The following is a 14,302-nucleotide window of genomic DNA, read 5'->3' as shown; positions in this document are numbered from 1 at the left end:
AGCTCTCATGGCATGAACCAGATGCAATTATCTCCATTTGATTATTACAACCCCAGTTAGCACCAGCCTCAGGCCAGCAGTTGCATTTCCCCCCCGGATATCCGCAGGTGGTGGCCTGGGGTTGCAGCTGATCCTAATCTCGATTCTGTGACTCCATCTCTGGCCAGGAGTCACCAGCACCTCCCAGTTGGGTACCAGCTGCTCTCCAGCCAGCCCGATTCCCTACTCCCACTGGGCCTTGTCCAGCCAGACCTTCAGCCTGGACCTGCTCCCAGCTGGACCCTTCCCACCCAAACCATTCCGTGGTTCCAGACACTGTCTCCAGAAGGAGCTGGGAGGGATGGGATCCAAACTCCTCCCAACAGCAAAAATCAGCAACCACCACCTTTCACAATCTCCAGTACATGTGGATTTATCCCAGATATCAAACCAGTCACACAGGAGCATCCTGTCTGACTCAACCCATGGTGATTGTGCCACCCTCCAGGTCCTTCCGTGACCACACAGATAGGCTGGCATCATGCGGAAGTGCCACAGGAAGTGAGGGTGGGCAGTGAGCACAGGATGGCACCAGGAGCAGATAAAAGCAGAGGGCACAGCTGGAGAGATGAGTGCCTGCCGGCCTCTGCTGCCCTGAGTGGATCAGCTCTTCTGAGGCCAGAGGATGCCCAGTATGGCTTACAGCATGGCAGTCCTGCTGGCCCTGGCAAGTGCCACGGTCACGCAGGGCTGCAGCGAGTGTCACTCCTCCTGCAGTGGCACCGCGGACAGACCGGTGACACTGCACAGGGACGAGTGGATGATGCACAGGGCTCCTGGTGACCTGCCCTCAGTGGCAGAGGGGTGCCAGGCTACAGTCACCCATGACCGCCTGGTCCAGAAGCTGCTGCAGCGCATGGAGAAATCCGTCAAGTTTGACGAGCCACCGAATCCCAGCATCCTGCTGGCCATGAACTTGGCTGGAGCCACCCACGGCCATGTCCACAACTGGCTGCTCCAGGAGATCAAGAAGGATGCAGTGGAGAGAGCCCAGACAGGTGGGGAAGGGAGAGGAGAACCCAGAGCAGGGGAGGGGGTGTACCTGATCCCAGCAGACCCCACATCCCATCCCACCACTCTGTCCTCTTGTCCCCACAGACCTGACCTCGGGACAAGTGGCTCTGTACGTCCTCGCCCTCCTCTCCTCCTGCCAGGACCCCCGATGTGTCCATGCCAGGGGGAAGACTATCAACCTGATCCCCATCCTGAAGCAGAAAATGAATGAGGAGATAAGCAAAAACGGTACACAGGGATGTGAGGGAAGGACTGGGGGGACTGGGGGGTGTCACCCTCACTGCACCCCATCAGCTCCCCCCTCTTTGCCTTGCAGTGATCACCTGGTACACAGAGAGCCTGGACATCCTGGCCCTGTGCCTGGTGAAGGAATATGACTACCAAGATGCAGTCAAGGCTGTGGCCGAGGAGTTGCTGAAACATAAGAGCTCCCCCGATGTGGGTAAGGGAATCCTCCAGCCCTGCTGTGCCCCCTCCACTCCCAGAGGTGTCTCCGGGGCGCTGACAGTGACACTGGGGTCCCACAGACACACGGGTCATGGCGGTGCTGGCGCTGGTGTGCGCCTACAACCACACGGACAAGCCGCATCTGATCCATGATGCACTAAAGGCGGTGACCAACGATTTTCTGGATGAGCAAGAAAGGCACAAGGGCATGATTGGGAATATCTACAGCATGGGCCTGGCCCTGCAGGTATGGACAGGGGCTCTGGGGTCACAGTTCCGCTCCCAGGCTGCTTGTGCCACATTCCACCTCTTCCACAGGCTCTGGAGACCTCGAGTGAGTTTTACGCGCCTCGGAAGTGGGACCGTGCCCAGGCCTTCAGCGTGGTCTACAACCACGACTACCAACAGCCCATGGCCATAGCCCAGGTGCTGCCTCCCCTGGTGGGCAAGTCATACCTGAACGCAGGTGGGTGGGGCTGTGCTGCCACCACCGGAATGTCCCCACGCCAACAGCTGCCCCTGTCTCCAGTGCTGGGGACAACTGCAATTCCAACCTGGAGCTGACCCCGTGGGGGTGACACTCCTGCCCTATGCCAGGCGGGCTGTGCCAGGTGCCCACCCTGCCCTTCTCCCCACCCGCAGCTTCCATCACGGTGCAGTTCTCCATCACCAACACGCTGAAGAATTACTTCCACTACTCCACCTCGGTGTGTGTCCCAGATAACTCCAAGCTGCTCCAGGTGATGAAGGTGGCAAGGAATGAGAAACCTGACAACTTTTGGTGAGAGCCAGAGGCTGGGAGAGAAGGGGAAGTGTTTGCATCCCCACACCCAGCTCTGAGCTCACTCCCTTTGCTGGCAGGTTCAAGACAAAGAAGACATCCTGGGGTCCCTTTGTGACCTCCATCCACGGGCTGGCTGGCAATGAAACCGAAAGGACCTACTGGCAGTTCTTCAGCTGCTGGAGTCCCCTCCAGGAAGGTGAGCACCCAGGGGAGTGTGGGGCACAAGGGGCTGTGCTTGGGGACCTCCATGTCCCAGCCTCACACATCCCTCTGCTGCAGGGGTTGGCACCTACAAACCAAAAAACTGGGAGCACATCCAGGCCATCTTCAGCACCTACTGATGCCACCAAGACACCCTGGCCCCCTCCATGGAACAATAAAGTGACATTCCAGCATGTTCCTCTGTGTGTGTGTGTGTCTCTGGGAGATAACATAGCTCACATCCCTTCTGTCTTCCTTCCGGCTTAATTCCACGAGCTCAGCTCCGCTCCTTCTCTTCCCCAGCACCATGAACAAGCACAGCCTCACCCAAACTCCATGGAGTCAATTCCCTCTTGGACATCCACAGAGCCTTTCCCCAGCAGCCACGGGCTTGTTGCTCCAGGCACATTGCTGTGCTTCAGTTCAACCTATTCTGATGCCCACACAAGCTCTCATGGCATGAACCAGATGCAATTATCTCCATTTGATTATTACAACCCCAGTTAGCACCAGCCTCAGGCCAACAGTTGAATTTCCCCCCCGGATATCCGCAGGTGGTGGCCTGGGGTTGCAGCTGATCCTAATCTCAATTCTGTGACTCCATCTCTGGCCAGGAGTCACCAGCACCTCCCAGTTGGGTCCCAACTGCTCTCCAGCCAGCCCCATTCCCTACTCCCACTGGGCCTTGTCCAGCCAGACCTTCAGCCTGGACCTGCTCCCAGCTGGACCCTTCCCACCCAAACCATTCCGTGGTTCCACAGACACTGTCTCCAGGAGCTGGGAGGGATGGGATCCAAACTCTTCCCAACAGCCTAAGAACCAGCATCTACCACCTTCCATCATCTCCAGTACACGTGGATTTATCCCAGACATCAAACCAGTCAGACTCAACCCATGGTGATCGTGCCACCCTCCATGTCCTTCTGTGACCACACAGATATGCTGGTACCATGTGGAAGTGCCACAGCTGGTGTAGGATATCACGTGTTCCACTGGAGATGACATTCCTGCCCTGTGCCACACGGGATGTCCTGGGTACCCAGTCTGCCCCTCTCCCCCCTGATAAATCCCATCTTGATGCAGTTCTCCATCACCAACACGCTCCACAGAAAACACTTATGCTGCTCAGTGCTTTGGTTGTTTGCTTTTAGTAGGATTCACAGGGTTCATTTTCTTCACAGTGTGTGGCACAGCCCTGGGCTTGGAAAGATGGGAATGCTGTGGATAACACAGACATGGGTTGGTGGTTACTGAGAAAAGCTTTTCCTCCTGCAGCACCTTGCAGTGTCCCATGGGACAATCCATGTCCCCAGCTCTGTCAGCCAGGAGGTGAGACCATCATCCTCCTCGTCACTGTGTCCGACTTGCCTGAGAATCTTTCCATCTGTTCTGCTCCAGAGGGCCACCAGTGCCCACATGGAGCCTCTCACCCCTGGAAGCGCTGGGGTGCCCTGGGGCCGTGAGCGCTGGGGCGATGCGGGGCTGTGATGTCACACAGGTGTCCCACCCGCAGCACTGTGACATCAGCACGCTGTCTCTACAGGACACGTGCCATCACCCCTGGCTCCCAGTGCGGCCACGATGGGACACGGATGAAGCCATGAGTTTCCTGCTCCCCTCGCTCGTCCTGCTGGTGGCCAGTACGGCCATCCTGCTGGCCACCCGCATTTGGAAGGTGCGGAAGCGCCTCGGGAGCCGGGCCAGGGTGTCACGGTGCTGCCGAGCGGCCCCGGGGGCTCCCGGTGCCCCCCGGGCTGAGGAGGCCCCTCCCCAGGGCCCGGCTGTCCCCGAGAGCCCCCTGTACATCCCCTGCGGCTGCGGCCCCTGCTGCACCCCCTGTGTGACAGCGGCGCGGGAGCTGCAGGACCTGGTGACGCCGCTGTGGCCCGAGGTGTCCTTCCCGCGGGACTCGGAGATGTGGCAGCTGTCGTGGGAGGATCTGGAGCAGCTGCTGGAGCAAGGCCACCTGCCCTGCTGCTCCTCCTCCAGCTCCTCCAGCTCCTCTGAGAGCCCCCAGCCCTCCGGGAGCCCAACAAGATCCCTGATCTGTCGGAAAACATCTGCCGCTGGGAAAGGCTCAGTCCTCCACAAAACCCGACGCTGGTTGAGATCCTCCCCTCTTCCAAGGATGTCGATCCCTCGGAAAGGCTCCTCCAATCCCATCCAGACCCTCTGTGACCTGTGTTGTGCTCCAACTGGAACCTGGCCTGTTCCTGCCAAGAAGCAAGTGGAAGTGTCCTGGAGCCGCCGGTGCCCAATCCATGGCTCCCAGGATCCTGCAGTGGAGCCGTCTGGGCAGACTCTCCGCACGCTGCTGGACAAGAGGCTCCGGCAGCAAAGGCAGGTGTCCCCGTGTCAGGAATGGTCCCTGGAGTTGGCTGTGGAGGATGAGGCTAAGGAAGATCCCCCCACCTGGGATATTTATAGCAAAGGTCTCCATCCCTGCCAGAGCCTCCATGAGATCTGCTGGACTCCAGATGGAGGAGCCCACATGGACAGGTCTCCCTGCTGCCTCGGAGCCGTGGCTATCCACAGAACTCACCAGGTACCCACAGCCATGAAAAGCCTGGAAATACAACTGGGAGGCCAAGCCATTCCAGCAAAGCATTCCCAGCAGCCAGTGTCCCTGAGCCGCCGGTGCCCGATGCACGGCTCCCAGGCTGCAGCAGTGCCACAGGAGAAAACCCTCCGGGCAGCGCTGGACAAGAGGCTCCAGCGGGAATGGGAACGCAAGGGAGCTCTCAGGAGATGGCTGTCACGGATCCAGGATGCAGCTCGTGGCAGCAGCTGGCACACTCCGTAGCGTTCTTCCTGCTGGATAAATTCAGGGTTTCCCCAAAAGCTGTCTGGGAGTTCCCACTGTTCTGCTTTCCACTGGGACAGGGTTCCTTTCTTCCCAGGAGCTGGCACATATTGGGCTTGGATTCAGGGCGGGAATGCTGTGGGTAACACATGGGACATGGTCCAGCCAGCTGGAAAACTGGGATGAAGAAGCTGAAAATTCATTTAATTAGAACTAAGAGGTGGGAAAGGGGGAAAGGTGGAAAAGTATTCCAGTCTTCCCACAGGGAGACTGCCCACACCTGAGAGCCTCAGATCCCCCGTGCCCTCTCCGACTGGCTCTGCTGCATCCCTAGCTTCCCACAGCACTTGCTCCAAGGATAAAGAGTGGAGCTGGAATTCATCAATAATAATGTCAGTGTCAGAAGCAGTGGGAATCTTTGCTTGGGATAAGAAATGGAGGAAAAATGGAGTGAAATACCACGAAGCGCCAGGTAGAGAGAGGGTGGTGGAAAAGCAGCTTTTAGAATTGGTAAATTTCCCAGACTTATTTTCAGATATTATTATTTTTAAATAATTTTTTATCCCTCCACCACAAAACCATTCCCGTACCTATGAAGATATCTGAAGATAAAAGAGAAATAATTTAAAAACTTCTGGGGAAAAAACAATTATAGATTGAAACATGCAAGAGAATCCACAGCAAGGAAATATAAACCCCAATTTTAGCAAGATTAATGCATAATAAATATTAAAGATTCATTTCCCCACAAAACAAGCCAGTTTCTTATTGTCCAAACTGGCAAAGAGCAGACTCACGGATTTTGATGTCTATGAAGCATCCAGAGACCTCAAAACTGGAATTCTTTGTGTTCCAGACTCTGAATGGTTTTTCGGCTGTTACAGAATTCCCTCTAAAACTGGGATTTTCATTTATAACCACGGTTTAAGCCACTTCTCTGGAGAAAGAGAAACAGTGTCTTTGTGTTCAAATTTTATTCTGAAAACAAAACCCATCCCATGGCTCTGACAAGCAAAACACTATAGAAAATACAGAATAAAATAAGAAATAAAAGGTTTTAATTCCCATCCTGGGACCTGTAAGTGTGTACAACACGGAAAAATGCCTCTGGAATTCAGGGACTAAGAGGCTGCAGTTCTAGGCTTATGGATATTTTTATTTTTAAGCATTTCTAAGCAAATTTCAGGCTGGGAGAGCTGCAGTCTGGGCTTAGCTTTCCCTGGATTACACACTAAAAGAGGGCCAGGACATTGCTGGAATTGGGATCACAACTGGGTTTTGAATAAGGAGAGTGACCACAAAAAGGGAAGGAAAAACCTTAACGAACTCTCTTTAAAGGGAGAATTTTACCTCATTACTTGAAGTCTCCTTCCCAATTCCAGCTTGCCTTCCGCTCCTATCTTTCCAGTTTCTGCTTGCATCTACCTTTTCTGGGGTGGGTGGGATCAGGCTGAAATCTAACTTGTCCTGAGTCTGCTCTGGAGCTGTTCAGCTTTGGAATTCTGAAATCTGGGCATGTTTGTGCCCAGAAACTGCTCCATTCTGCTGGCCTCATCCATTCCTTCCCATTGCTAACACGCAGCACTGACACACAACTGTCATTAGTCTAAAATTCCTCATTAAGCCCCCCAAAAACCCAATCCCAGAGGTCTGTGGGTGCCCGATGCGGTTACTTTGCCTTTTTACTCTTTGTGGCCGGGGTGCCGTTGGGCTTGGAGTTGGTCTTGGCTTTCTTCTTGGCCCCTCCCTTGGGCTCCGGCTCCTTGCGCTTGGCCGAGGTGATGGAGCCGGTGACCTTGAAGAAGTCGTCAAGCCGGCCCTGGGTGCTCCCCTGGCGGCTCTTGCTCAGCCTCTTGACGCCGTTGCGGATGCGCTCCTCGTTGAACTGCTTCTCCCCGCACATGAACTGCACCAGCTGCTCCTCGTCCGGCTCGCCCCACTTCAGCTCCACGGCCTCGGGATCGATCACGTCGGGCTCCAGGAAGAGCTTCTGGGCCTCCTTGTGCAGCCAGTTCTCAGGCAGGGGGTACTTCTTGGTGTCGAGCTGCTGCACGATCCTCTCGATGGATTTGTGCTCCCGGATGAGCTCCACGGCGCGCTTCGGCCCGATGCCGCGGATGCTGCCGCAGTAGTCGCAGCCCAGCAGGATGCACAGGTCCACAAACTGCTCCCAGGTCAGCTGCAAATCCTGCAGGATCCGGTTCAGGTGGAACTCCTGGATGGGCAGCTTCTTGGTCTCGCTGGCCGTGAGGTGCCGCATCAGCACGGGGCTGCCGAAGGTGAGGCAATCCATGTCCTCCGTGGCGGCGGCATACACCTTCCCAGCCTTCACCAGGGCGGCACAGCTGGCCTCGGCCTCGCCGGGTGCCTCCACGTAGGGAATTCCCATCAGGGTCAGCAGCTTCTTGCACTCCTGCGTGTGCTGCGGGGTCACCTTGACCAGCCTCTTGCTGTACTTCTCAATGTTCTCCTCCTCCCCGGCCTCCTGCGCTTCCTGCAGGTGCTTCTCCGCCTCGGCCCGGCGCTCCGTGCGCTTGGCCAGCTCCCCGGATTTCAGCTGTGGGGGCTTCCCGTCGAACACGTACACCGGCTTGATGCCGTTCTCCACCATGCGGATGGTGCGGTAGAACATTCCCATCAGGTGGCTGGTGGTCTCCCCGTCCTCGTTCTGGAGCACGTCAGCTCCCTGCCGCACGGCGATCAGGAACTGGTAGATGCTCATGGAGGCGTCGATGGCCACTTTCCGGCCGAAGTAGGACTTGATGTCGTTCTCCCGGATGGCCCCAGGAGCCACGTCGGCAATAAGCTTGGCCAAGCCATGGATTCCCATCCTGGGGAAGGGAAAAGGGGGATGTTGAGAGCGGGCTCTGCATGAGGAATGCTAGGCCACCCAAGGAGGGGGAAGCAAAGAGGGCAGTGCTTCCCCTGCAAACCATCACTCCAAGGGCTGCGGCCTCTACTGGCAGCCCTCATCCCGAATCCTGCCTCAGGCCACCCTTATCCCTCAACACTCCCTCTCGGCCCATCATTACTCCCCTTCCAACCTCTGCCCCTCCCATCCCAATCCCCCTCCCCAAAATTCGATTATCTCCACCATTACAACCATCTAGACCCCATAAGCTCCCCAGTCTTATCTCCTTATTTCCAAACTCCCCAGGCCTGCTATCAACCCCTCTTCCGCCTGTCTCAGACCCTCCGTTTCCCTCAGCCATTACCCCTTCAGGGCCCCCGTTCTCCCTCAGTGGCCATTACCGCCTCAGAGCTCCCGATTCCCATCAGATCGCCGTTCCCCCTCAGACGCCATTACCCCTCAGAGCCCCCGTTTCCCCTCAGATCCCCGTTATCCCTCAGCCATTCCCCCTCAGAGCCCCCGTTTCCCCTCAGATCCCCCCGTTATCCCTCAGCCATTACCCGGCCGCTCGCGCGCCGCCTCTCCCGCGCTCCGCCGCCGAGCCCGCCGGGAGCCGCCGCCGGCCAATGGGGAAGCGGCTCGCGCTCGCCGCGCCTCGTTCCCGCCCTCACTTCCACTTCCGGCGGCAGAGGGGGGCGGACGTGCGGCGGCGGGAGCGGAGCCGACGTGTCGCAGCAGGGACCGGCGACATGGTGAGGGCGGGGATGGGGGGAACCGGGGATTGCTACAGGGGGCTCGGCCCGGTGGCTGCCCGGCCCCGCTGAACACTGCCGTGTCCCCGCAGGAGCTGGAGGCGATGAGCAGATATACGAGCCCGGTGAACCCGGCCGTGTTCCCGCACCTCACCGTGGTGCTGCTGGCCATCGGCATGTTCTTCACCGCCTGGTTCTTCGTGTATCCCCGCGGCTGAGCGCAAGGTCCCCTTGCGGTGCCTTCCAGTCCCGGATTATCGCCCTGATTCCCGGGGGCAGGGGAGCGGGTGGGGGTCCCCTCGCCTTGCTGTGCCTCTGTTTTATCACCTTAACCCCCGGCCTGGCAGCTACGAGGTGACATCCACCAAGTACACCCGGGACATCTACAAGGAGCTGCTGATCTCGCTGGTGGCCTCGCTGTTCATGGGCTTCGGCGTCCTGTTCCTGCTGCTCTGGGTCGGGATCTACGTCTGAACCCCCAGGGGGGCCTGGATGGGGGATTCGGGAAAGCTCTTTTTATATTTCTTTTGTATTTCAACGAGAAAACGCCTGTAGCAGGTGTGGTCTGTGACAGGCAGTGACCCACAGGTGAATAAAGGTGGCTCTGTGACACACCTGCCTGGGGACTGCTGGTTTGTCCTTTTTTTTTTTTTTTAACCTGGCTTTTCCAAAGGGCTTGGGTAGAATTATGGGAAGTCTAAGGCTGGAAAAGCCCTCTAGGATCACCCAGTCCAACCACTCCTCCAGCACTGCCAAGGCCACCACTAACCCGTGTCCCCAAGTGCCACAGCCACACAGCTTTTGAATCCCTCCAGGGATGGGGACTCCACCTCTGGAGCCTGTTCCAGTGCTCTAAAACCCTTTCCATGAAGGAATTTTTCCTAATGCCCAACCTAAACCTCCCCCGGTGCAGCTTGAGGCTGTTTCCTCTTGTCCTGTCACTTTCCCTGGGAGAAGGAGCTGGCTGCACACTCCTGTCATGGAGTTGAGCAGAGTGGAAAGGTCCCTCCTGAGCCTCCCTTTCTCCATATTGGCACAAGATCTTTGGGATCTTGGGTACTTTGGGACGTGGCCAGTGTTTTATCCCAGATTTCTGTGCTGTGTGTGGTCACAGGTGTTCCAGTGCCACCTTGTGTCCTGGTGCAGCCAGGCTGTGCAGAATGAATCCTAAATCTGCTTTTAATCCCTCAGCCCTCTTTGCCATCACATCCCCTCACCCTTCTTTTGGGAATGCTGTGCCTGTTCTCATCCCTAACCAGGAGTTTTGTGGTGCTGGATGTGCCCTTCATTAATTCCTGAATTAACTGCCTGGCCTAGAAACAAGGAATTGATTTATATGTCTGCAAGAGGCAGATTGGAATTTTAGACCGGATTTCAAACCATTCCACTTCAAAATCACAAATCCAAGCCCCGATTTCCTATTTGGGAAGGAAGATTTCCTTACGTGGACTTTTGGATCCTTCTGGACCTGAGTCTGCCCTCTGAAGTGAGCAATGTGATATCAGAGGCAGGTTTTCCTTTTCCTTTCTTTTTCCTTCCTTTCTTCATTTTCCCCTCCTTTTTTCCTCTTCCTCCTTTCTTTGTCCTTCTGCTTTCTTTTTCCTTTTCCCTTTGTCCATTTAACCTTTCTTTTCCCTCCTTATTTTCTTCATTTTCTCCTGCTTCCCTCATTTTCCCTTCCTAATTTCTTTCCCCTTCTTCCTTTCTTTTTCCTCCTTCCTTTTTCCTTTTTATCCCCATTCCAAAGAACCTTGACTGGGCATATCCAGAAACTTCCACTGATTAAAGACTTGGAATTTCCTCTATCCCGTGGTCAGCTTTACAGCCATTCACCTGAGTTATTCCATCAGAAAGGAGGGAGGAAAGCACCAGGAGCCATCCTTGGATACAAAGCAGTATTTATATATTTTATTCATATGGGCACATTTACCTCCAGCATAAAACAAAGTCTAAATAAGCAAAACAAAACAAACAAACAAAAAAAAAAATCCGGGGAATCCGGAAACTCAGCCCTCAAATTCAGCAAAATATAAATATAAATCAGGAAGAAAAGAGGGAAACCACGCTTGTTCCCCACAAATAAAAACCAGGAATCAATAATAACCTGCTACAAATGCAACTCTACGAACTGGCTGGCAAAATACAGTGATTAAAGCTGTGGCAGCAACATTTAAACCAACAAAATTAGTGCTTTACGTGGTGTTTTTTTCCTTAATTCTTCCAGTGATGCCATAGTCTCTATTTACAGGCTTTAAGCTCCAACAGTAGGACAGAAGAGTTGGGAATTTGCTTTTGAAACAACTCCCAAACAGCCTCGTTCTCCACCCTTTTGTCTTCCTTCCAGCCAGGAATGTCTCTTTGCCGCTGGATGGGGAGGGATTTCCCCAAGCTGGAGAGGTGGGCTCAGAATTCCCTCCGTCCCACGCAGGGAAAGGCCTGATTGTGAACTCTCTTGGTACTGATTGGGGACAGGGAAGGGGCAGAGATGCATTTTGGGGGGGAAATCCATGCAGACAGCTGTTTCCACGGGCCTGGAAGCAATTCCACGACTCCTTCATTTTATAATTCTGAGCCCCTTTGGAGCTCGTTGCTGCCTCGCTGGGCAGCAGCCGATGGATGATTTTTATAATGGAATCCTGGAATGGTCTGGGTGGGAAGGGACCTTAAAGCCCTTTCAGTCCCACTCCCTGCCATGGGCAGGGACACCTTCCACTAGTCCAGGCAGCTCCAAACCCATCCAACCTGTCCTGGAACACTTCCAGGGATGGAACATCCAAAACTTCTCTGGGCAACCTGTGCCACTTTAAGACATAAGGTACTATTGACACTAAAAACTTCATCCTGAATCCCTGTCCTCTCCTGATCCCAGGGATTGCTGCCAGCTCCATGTGGGTAGGGCTGGCTGTGGCACTCCAGGAATTGCCACATCCCAGTTAAACCACCTGGGCACCATGTCTGAGGCAGCACTTGGGAATATATGGGGGAAAACACTGTTCCTTGGGGCTGTTCCGTAAGGAAAAAGGCACTAGAGATGTTTCCAGGCACTTGGTTTGTTGGGAATCTCCCTAAATCCCATGGCTGAGCATCCTGGGGACACCTGAGAGATCCCAACTCCTCCTGGGCCACCACTGATTGATTCCTTCCCTCAGGAGTGGGGTGGAATGTACTGGAATGTCTTGGCTGAGGGGGGTGGTGATTGCAGGCTCTGGCCCCCCCAACATTCCCTGTTTCCTCTTCCAGGAGCTTTTATCCCAGCTCAGCATCACTCACCTGAGGAAGGATGTGCCACCCTGGGCCACTGATTGCCAAGGGAACAACAAACCTGCCAAGGAAGTCACTTCCCAGTTTAAAACGAGGAAAAACCACTCAGGGCAGGTGGAGGGAAAAGCACTCAGCTACATCCAGGTGTTTCCTTCCCAATTTTAGGGAAAAACAGAGAATCCTGCTGAGCATGGAGCCCCCCTGCTTGTGCATAGGTATTCCCAGGCCTTGGGGTGTCCTGTTGTCCCACTGAGCTTCCCAAAACTGGGTTTTCCAACTGCTTGGCTGCTCGCAATGCCCGGCTCACCCACTATTCCCTGCTTCCCAGGACTCAGTGGATTTTAGTAACTATAATTCAGGCCTTGAAACCTCCCTACAAACAGTTCTTGGGGGCAGATGCCAAATCCAAGTGACATCACCAGGAATTTCAGGGCTGCTTCGTTGGGATAAGCTCAGGAGGGGGATGATGGGAGATAAAACCAGATGTGCCCAGGAACCATCACTTTACCTGGATAAAACCCATCTTTGTTTTTCCAGAGCAGCTTTAGAATGTCCTTAGGATCAGCACGTGGCATTCCCCCCTCACTTGTTTCCTCAGGGAAATCCATCTTGGAATACCCTGGAGGTGGCTGAGCCTCCAGGAATGCAGACAACTCCTCTGTAGCACAAGGAGCAGGACGGGGAGGAGGAAGCACAGGGAGCCACTTGGCTTTCCCACAGGACACACATGGCTCAATGGGGCCAGAAGGAAATTCCTGGTTTCTTTTTTTTTTACGGCTTAAACCCCACAAGAATTCAGTAGTTTAGCAATTTAAGGACTTGTAACAGTAAAATATCCCAAATGCCCCCAGCATAGATCTGTGAGGGCAGGGACAGGCTGCAGCTGCTGCCATCCCAACTTTTGGGAGAACACCACCTCTCTCCTGAGACCGAGATCCTGCCTGGACACAGATCCTGGTGCTCCCAGGGACTTGGCCTTGCTCTGCAGGGCACTCCAGGCTTTGCCAGTGCTGCACATCTGGGCAGAGGTTGGCACTGGCTCCAGAGCTGACCAGGCAGCTCCGCACACGCCGCTTCCGAGCGGACAAAAACGGATCCTACCACACTGAATGTGGGTAAGTGCTGGTCATTTGTCACCCCTGGCTTGGGGACAAGTGTCCCCAGGTGTGGCATGGCCTCAGCAGCAGCTTGAGTGGGGGTTTTATCCATCCAGACCTGGATATCCCACATGGATATGGGATTTAAGAGCACAAAGAAGAGGGGGGATGACGTCGAAGCTGCTCCTTCTCCGGTTGTTCCTAGAGGAACGTGTCCATTGGCAGGTCTGGGAGTCTCTGGGAAGTCTGTGGGAAGTGGCCCTGGGCCAAGCAGAAGGAACAGCAACTCCAGTGTAGAACTTCCAGTAGGTCCAGGCACAGCCGTCCTTTCCAGGCCAAACTCCAGCGTTTGGCTCTTGGAAAGGGCTCCAGTGTTGAAGCAATTCCAGTGTTGTGAAGAACTGATGTGGGACATCTGGGAGCACCGGGTGGGGCTCCTGTCCATGGAAGGAGCACCCCTCTGAGATGTGGCAGAGCTGTCCACGCTCAGTCCGGTGTGATGCTTCCAAATCCAGTGTTGGAAGGGGAGGGGGAAGTGATGGAGGACACAAACATCCCCCTAAGGGAAGGAGAGGGGTGTGGGATGCTGGGAATAGGTGCGAGGTCCCCCCGGGAGCCACCACAGGGCTGGTGGTGGCTTTTAGGTCCTGTCTGTCCTGAGCTTCAGTGTCTCCAGCCATCACCATTCCAGCTCCGGAGCTGCCGCAGGACATGGGGATGAGGCGGGGCTGGGGGCCAGCGGAGCAGGGAATTCGGGAGGCTCCCAGTGGCACCAGTTCCCCTCCTGTCTCCGAGCAGAGGGCACTGGTGCTGCCGGGACTCACTCACAGAGCCAGTAGAACTGGAAGTAATAGTCAGTGAAGAGGTGTCCCAGCTGCTCCAGGGAAGTGCTGCAGTCAGCTCGGCCCTAGGAACGGGAAAAGCAGCTTAGAGAGAGAGGGGTGCTACTCCAAGGGCGGAATTCTGCCTGGATTATGGGCTGGGGCAGGGACAGATCATCCTCCTACCACCCACAGGACTGTGGGAAGCTCCTGCATTCCCCACATTTCATAA

At 55.2% G+C, this 14,302-nt stretch overlaps 4 protein-coding genes across 9 annotated transcripts in view; 2 read left to right on the top strand and 2 right to left on the bottom strand.

The window, feature by feature from the left end:
* The first annotated feature begins 631 nt into the window (after positions 1-631).
* LOC129121569 (cobalamin binding intrinsic factor-like) lies at positions 632-2,682 on the top strand. Of its 2 annotated transcripts, none has more exons than XM_077179692.1 (8): positions 632-1,037; positions 1,138-1,281; positions 1,388-1,495; positions 1,581-1,747; positions 1,819-1,966; positions 2,143-2,281; positions 2,362-2,480; positions 2,564-2,682. In XM_077179692.1, exons 1-8 carry the CDS (start codon positions 665-667, stop codon positions 2,623-2,625), a joined length of 1,260 nt encoding a protein of 419 aa, XP_077035807.1. In that variant the 5' UTR covers positions 632-664; the 3' UTR covers positions 2,626-2,682. The 2 variants fall into 2 exon arrangements, with proteins under 2 accessions (XP_077035807.1, XP_054490881.2); XM_054634906.2 differs by having other exon boundaries at positions 634-1,037; positions 1,370-1,495.
* Positions 2,683-6,243: 3,561 nt separating this feature from the next.
* Positions 6,244-8,798, bottom strand: FEN1 (flap structure-specific endonuclease 1). Its single transcript, XM_054634953.2, has 2 exons — positions 8,700-8,798; positions 6,244-8,119 (listed from the first exon to the last, which is right to left on the bottom strand). The coding sequence occupies exon 2, from the start codon at positions 8,116-8,118 to the stop codon at positions 6,958-6,960; it is 1,161 nt and encodes a 386-aa protein (XP_054490928.1). The 5' UTR covers position 8,119; positions 8,700-8,798; the 3' UTR covers positions 6,244-6,957.
* On the top strand, positions 8,751-9,503 carry TMEM258 (transmembrane protein 258). The gene is made up of 3 exons (XM_054635553.2): positions 8,751-8,891; positions 8,984-9,093; positions 9,239-9,503. The coding sequence occupies exons 1-3, from the start codon at positions 8,766-8,768 to the stop codon at positions 9,363-9,365; spliced, it is 363 nt and encodes a 120-aa protein (XP_054491528.1). The 5' UTR covers positions 8,751-8,765; the 3' UTR covers positions 9,366-9,503.
* A 1,269-nt stretch (positions 9,504-10,772) lies between these two features.
* MYRF (myelin regulatory factor) overlaps positions 10,773-14,302 on the bottom strand; it is a 52,759-nt gene continuing 49,229 nt past the window's right edge. For all 5 annotated transcript variants that reach the window (XM_077179682.1, XM_054634472.2, XM_077179684.1 and 2 more), the window contains one exon: positions 10,773-14,156. In XM_077179682.1, coding sequence (XP_077035797.1) covers positions 14,070-14,156 — 87 coding nt within the window. In that variant the 3' untranslated portion in view covers positions 10,773-14,069. The remainder of the gene's footprint in view (positions 14,157-14,302) is intronic.

Source organism: Agelaius phoeniceus, chromosome 6 (genome assembly GCF_051311805.1).
Source record: "Agelaius phoeniceus isolate bAgePho1 chromosome 6, bAgePho1.hap1, whole genome shotgun sequence".
In the NCBI taxonomy this organism is placed as follows: domain Eukaryota; kingdom Metazoa; phylum Chordata; class Aves; order Passeriformes; family Icteridae; genus Agelaius; species Agelaius phoeniceus.
Note: the sequence above shows the minus strand (reverse complement) of the source record. Positions and strands in the feature narration are given on the sequence as shown.

Excerpts from the sequence above, each read along its gene's own strand:
- FEN1 (XM_054634953.2), bottom strand. The coding sequence starts at position 8,118 with ATGGGAATCCATGGCTTGGCCAAGCTTATTGCCGACGTGGCTCCTGGG.
- LOC129121569 (XM_054634906.2), top strand. The coding sequence starts at position 665 with ATGCCCAGTATGGCTTACAGCATGGCAGTCCTGCTGGCCCTGGCAAGT. Across the intron at positions 1,038-1,137 it reads AGTGGAGAGAGCCCAGACAG|ACCTGACCTCGGGACAAGTG; the intron begins GTGGGGAAGGGA and ends TTGTCCCCACAG. Across the intron at positions 2,481-2,563 it reads CTGGAGTCCCCTCCAGGAAG|GGGTTGGCACCTACAAACCA; the intron begins GTGAGCACCCAG and ends CCTCTGCTGCAG.
- TMEM258 (XM_054635553.2), top strand. The coding sequence starts at position 8,766 with ATGGGGAAGCGGCTCGCGCTCGCCGCGCCTCGTTCCCGCCCTCACTTC. Across the intron at positions 8,892-8,983 it reads CAGCAGGGACCGGCGACATG|GAGCTGGAGGCGATGAGCAG; the intron begins GTGAGGGCGGGG and ends GTGTCCCCGCAG. Across the intron at positions 9,094-9,238 it reads TTCACCGCCTGGTTCTTCGT|CTACGAGGTGACATCCACCA; the intron begins GTATCCCCGCGG and ends CCGGCCTGGCAG.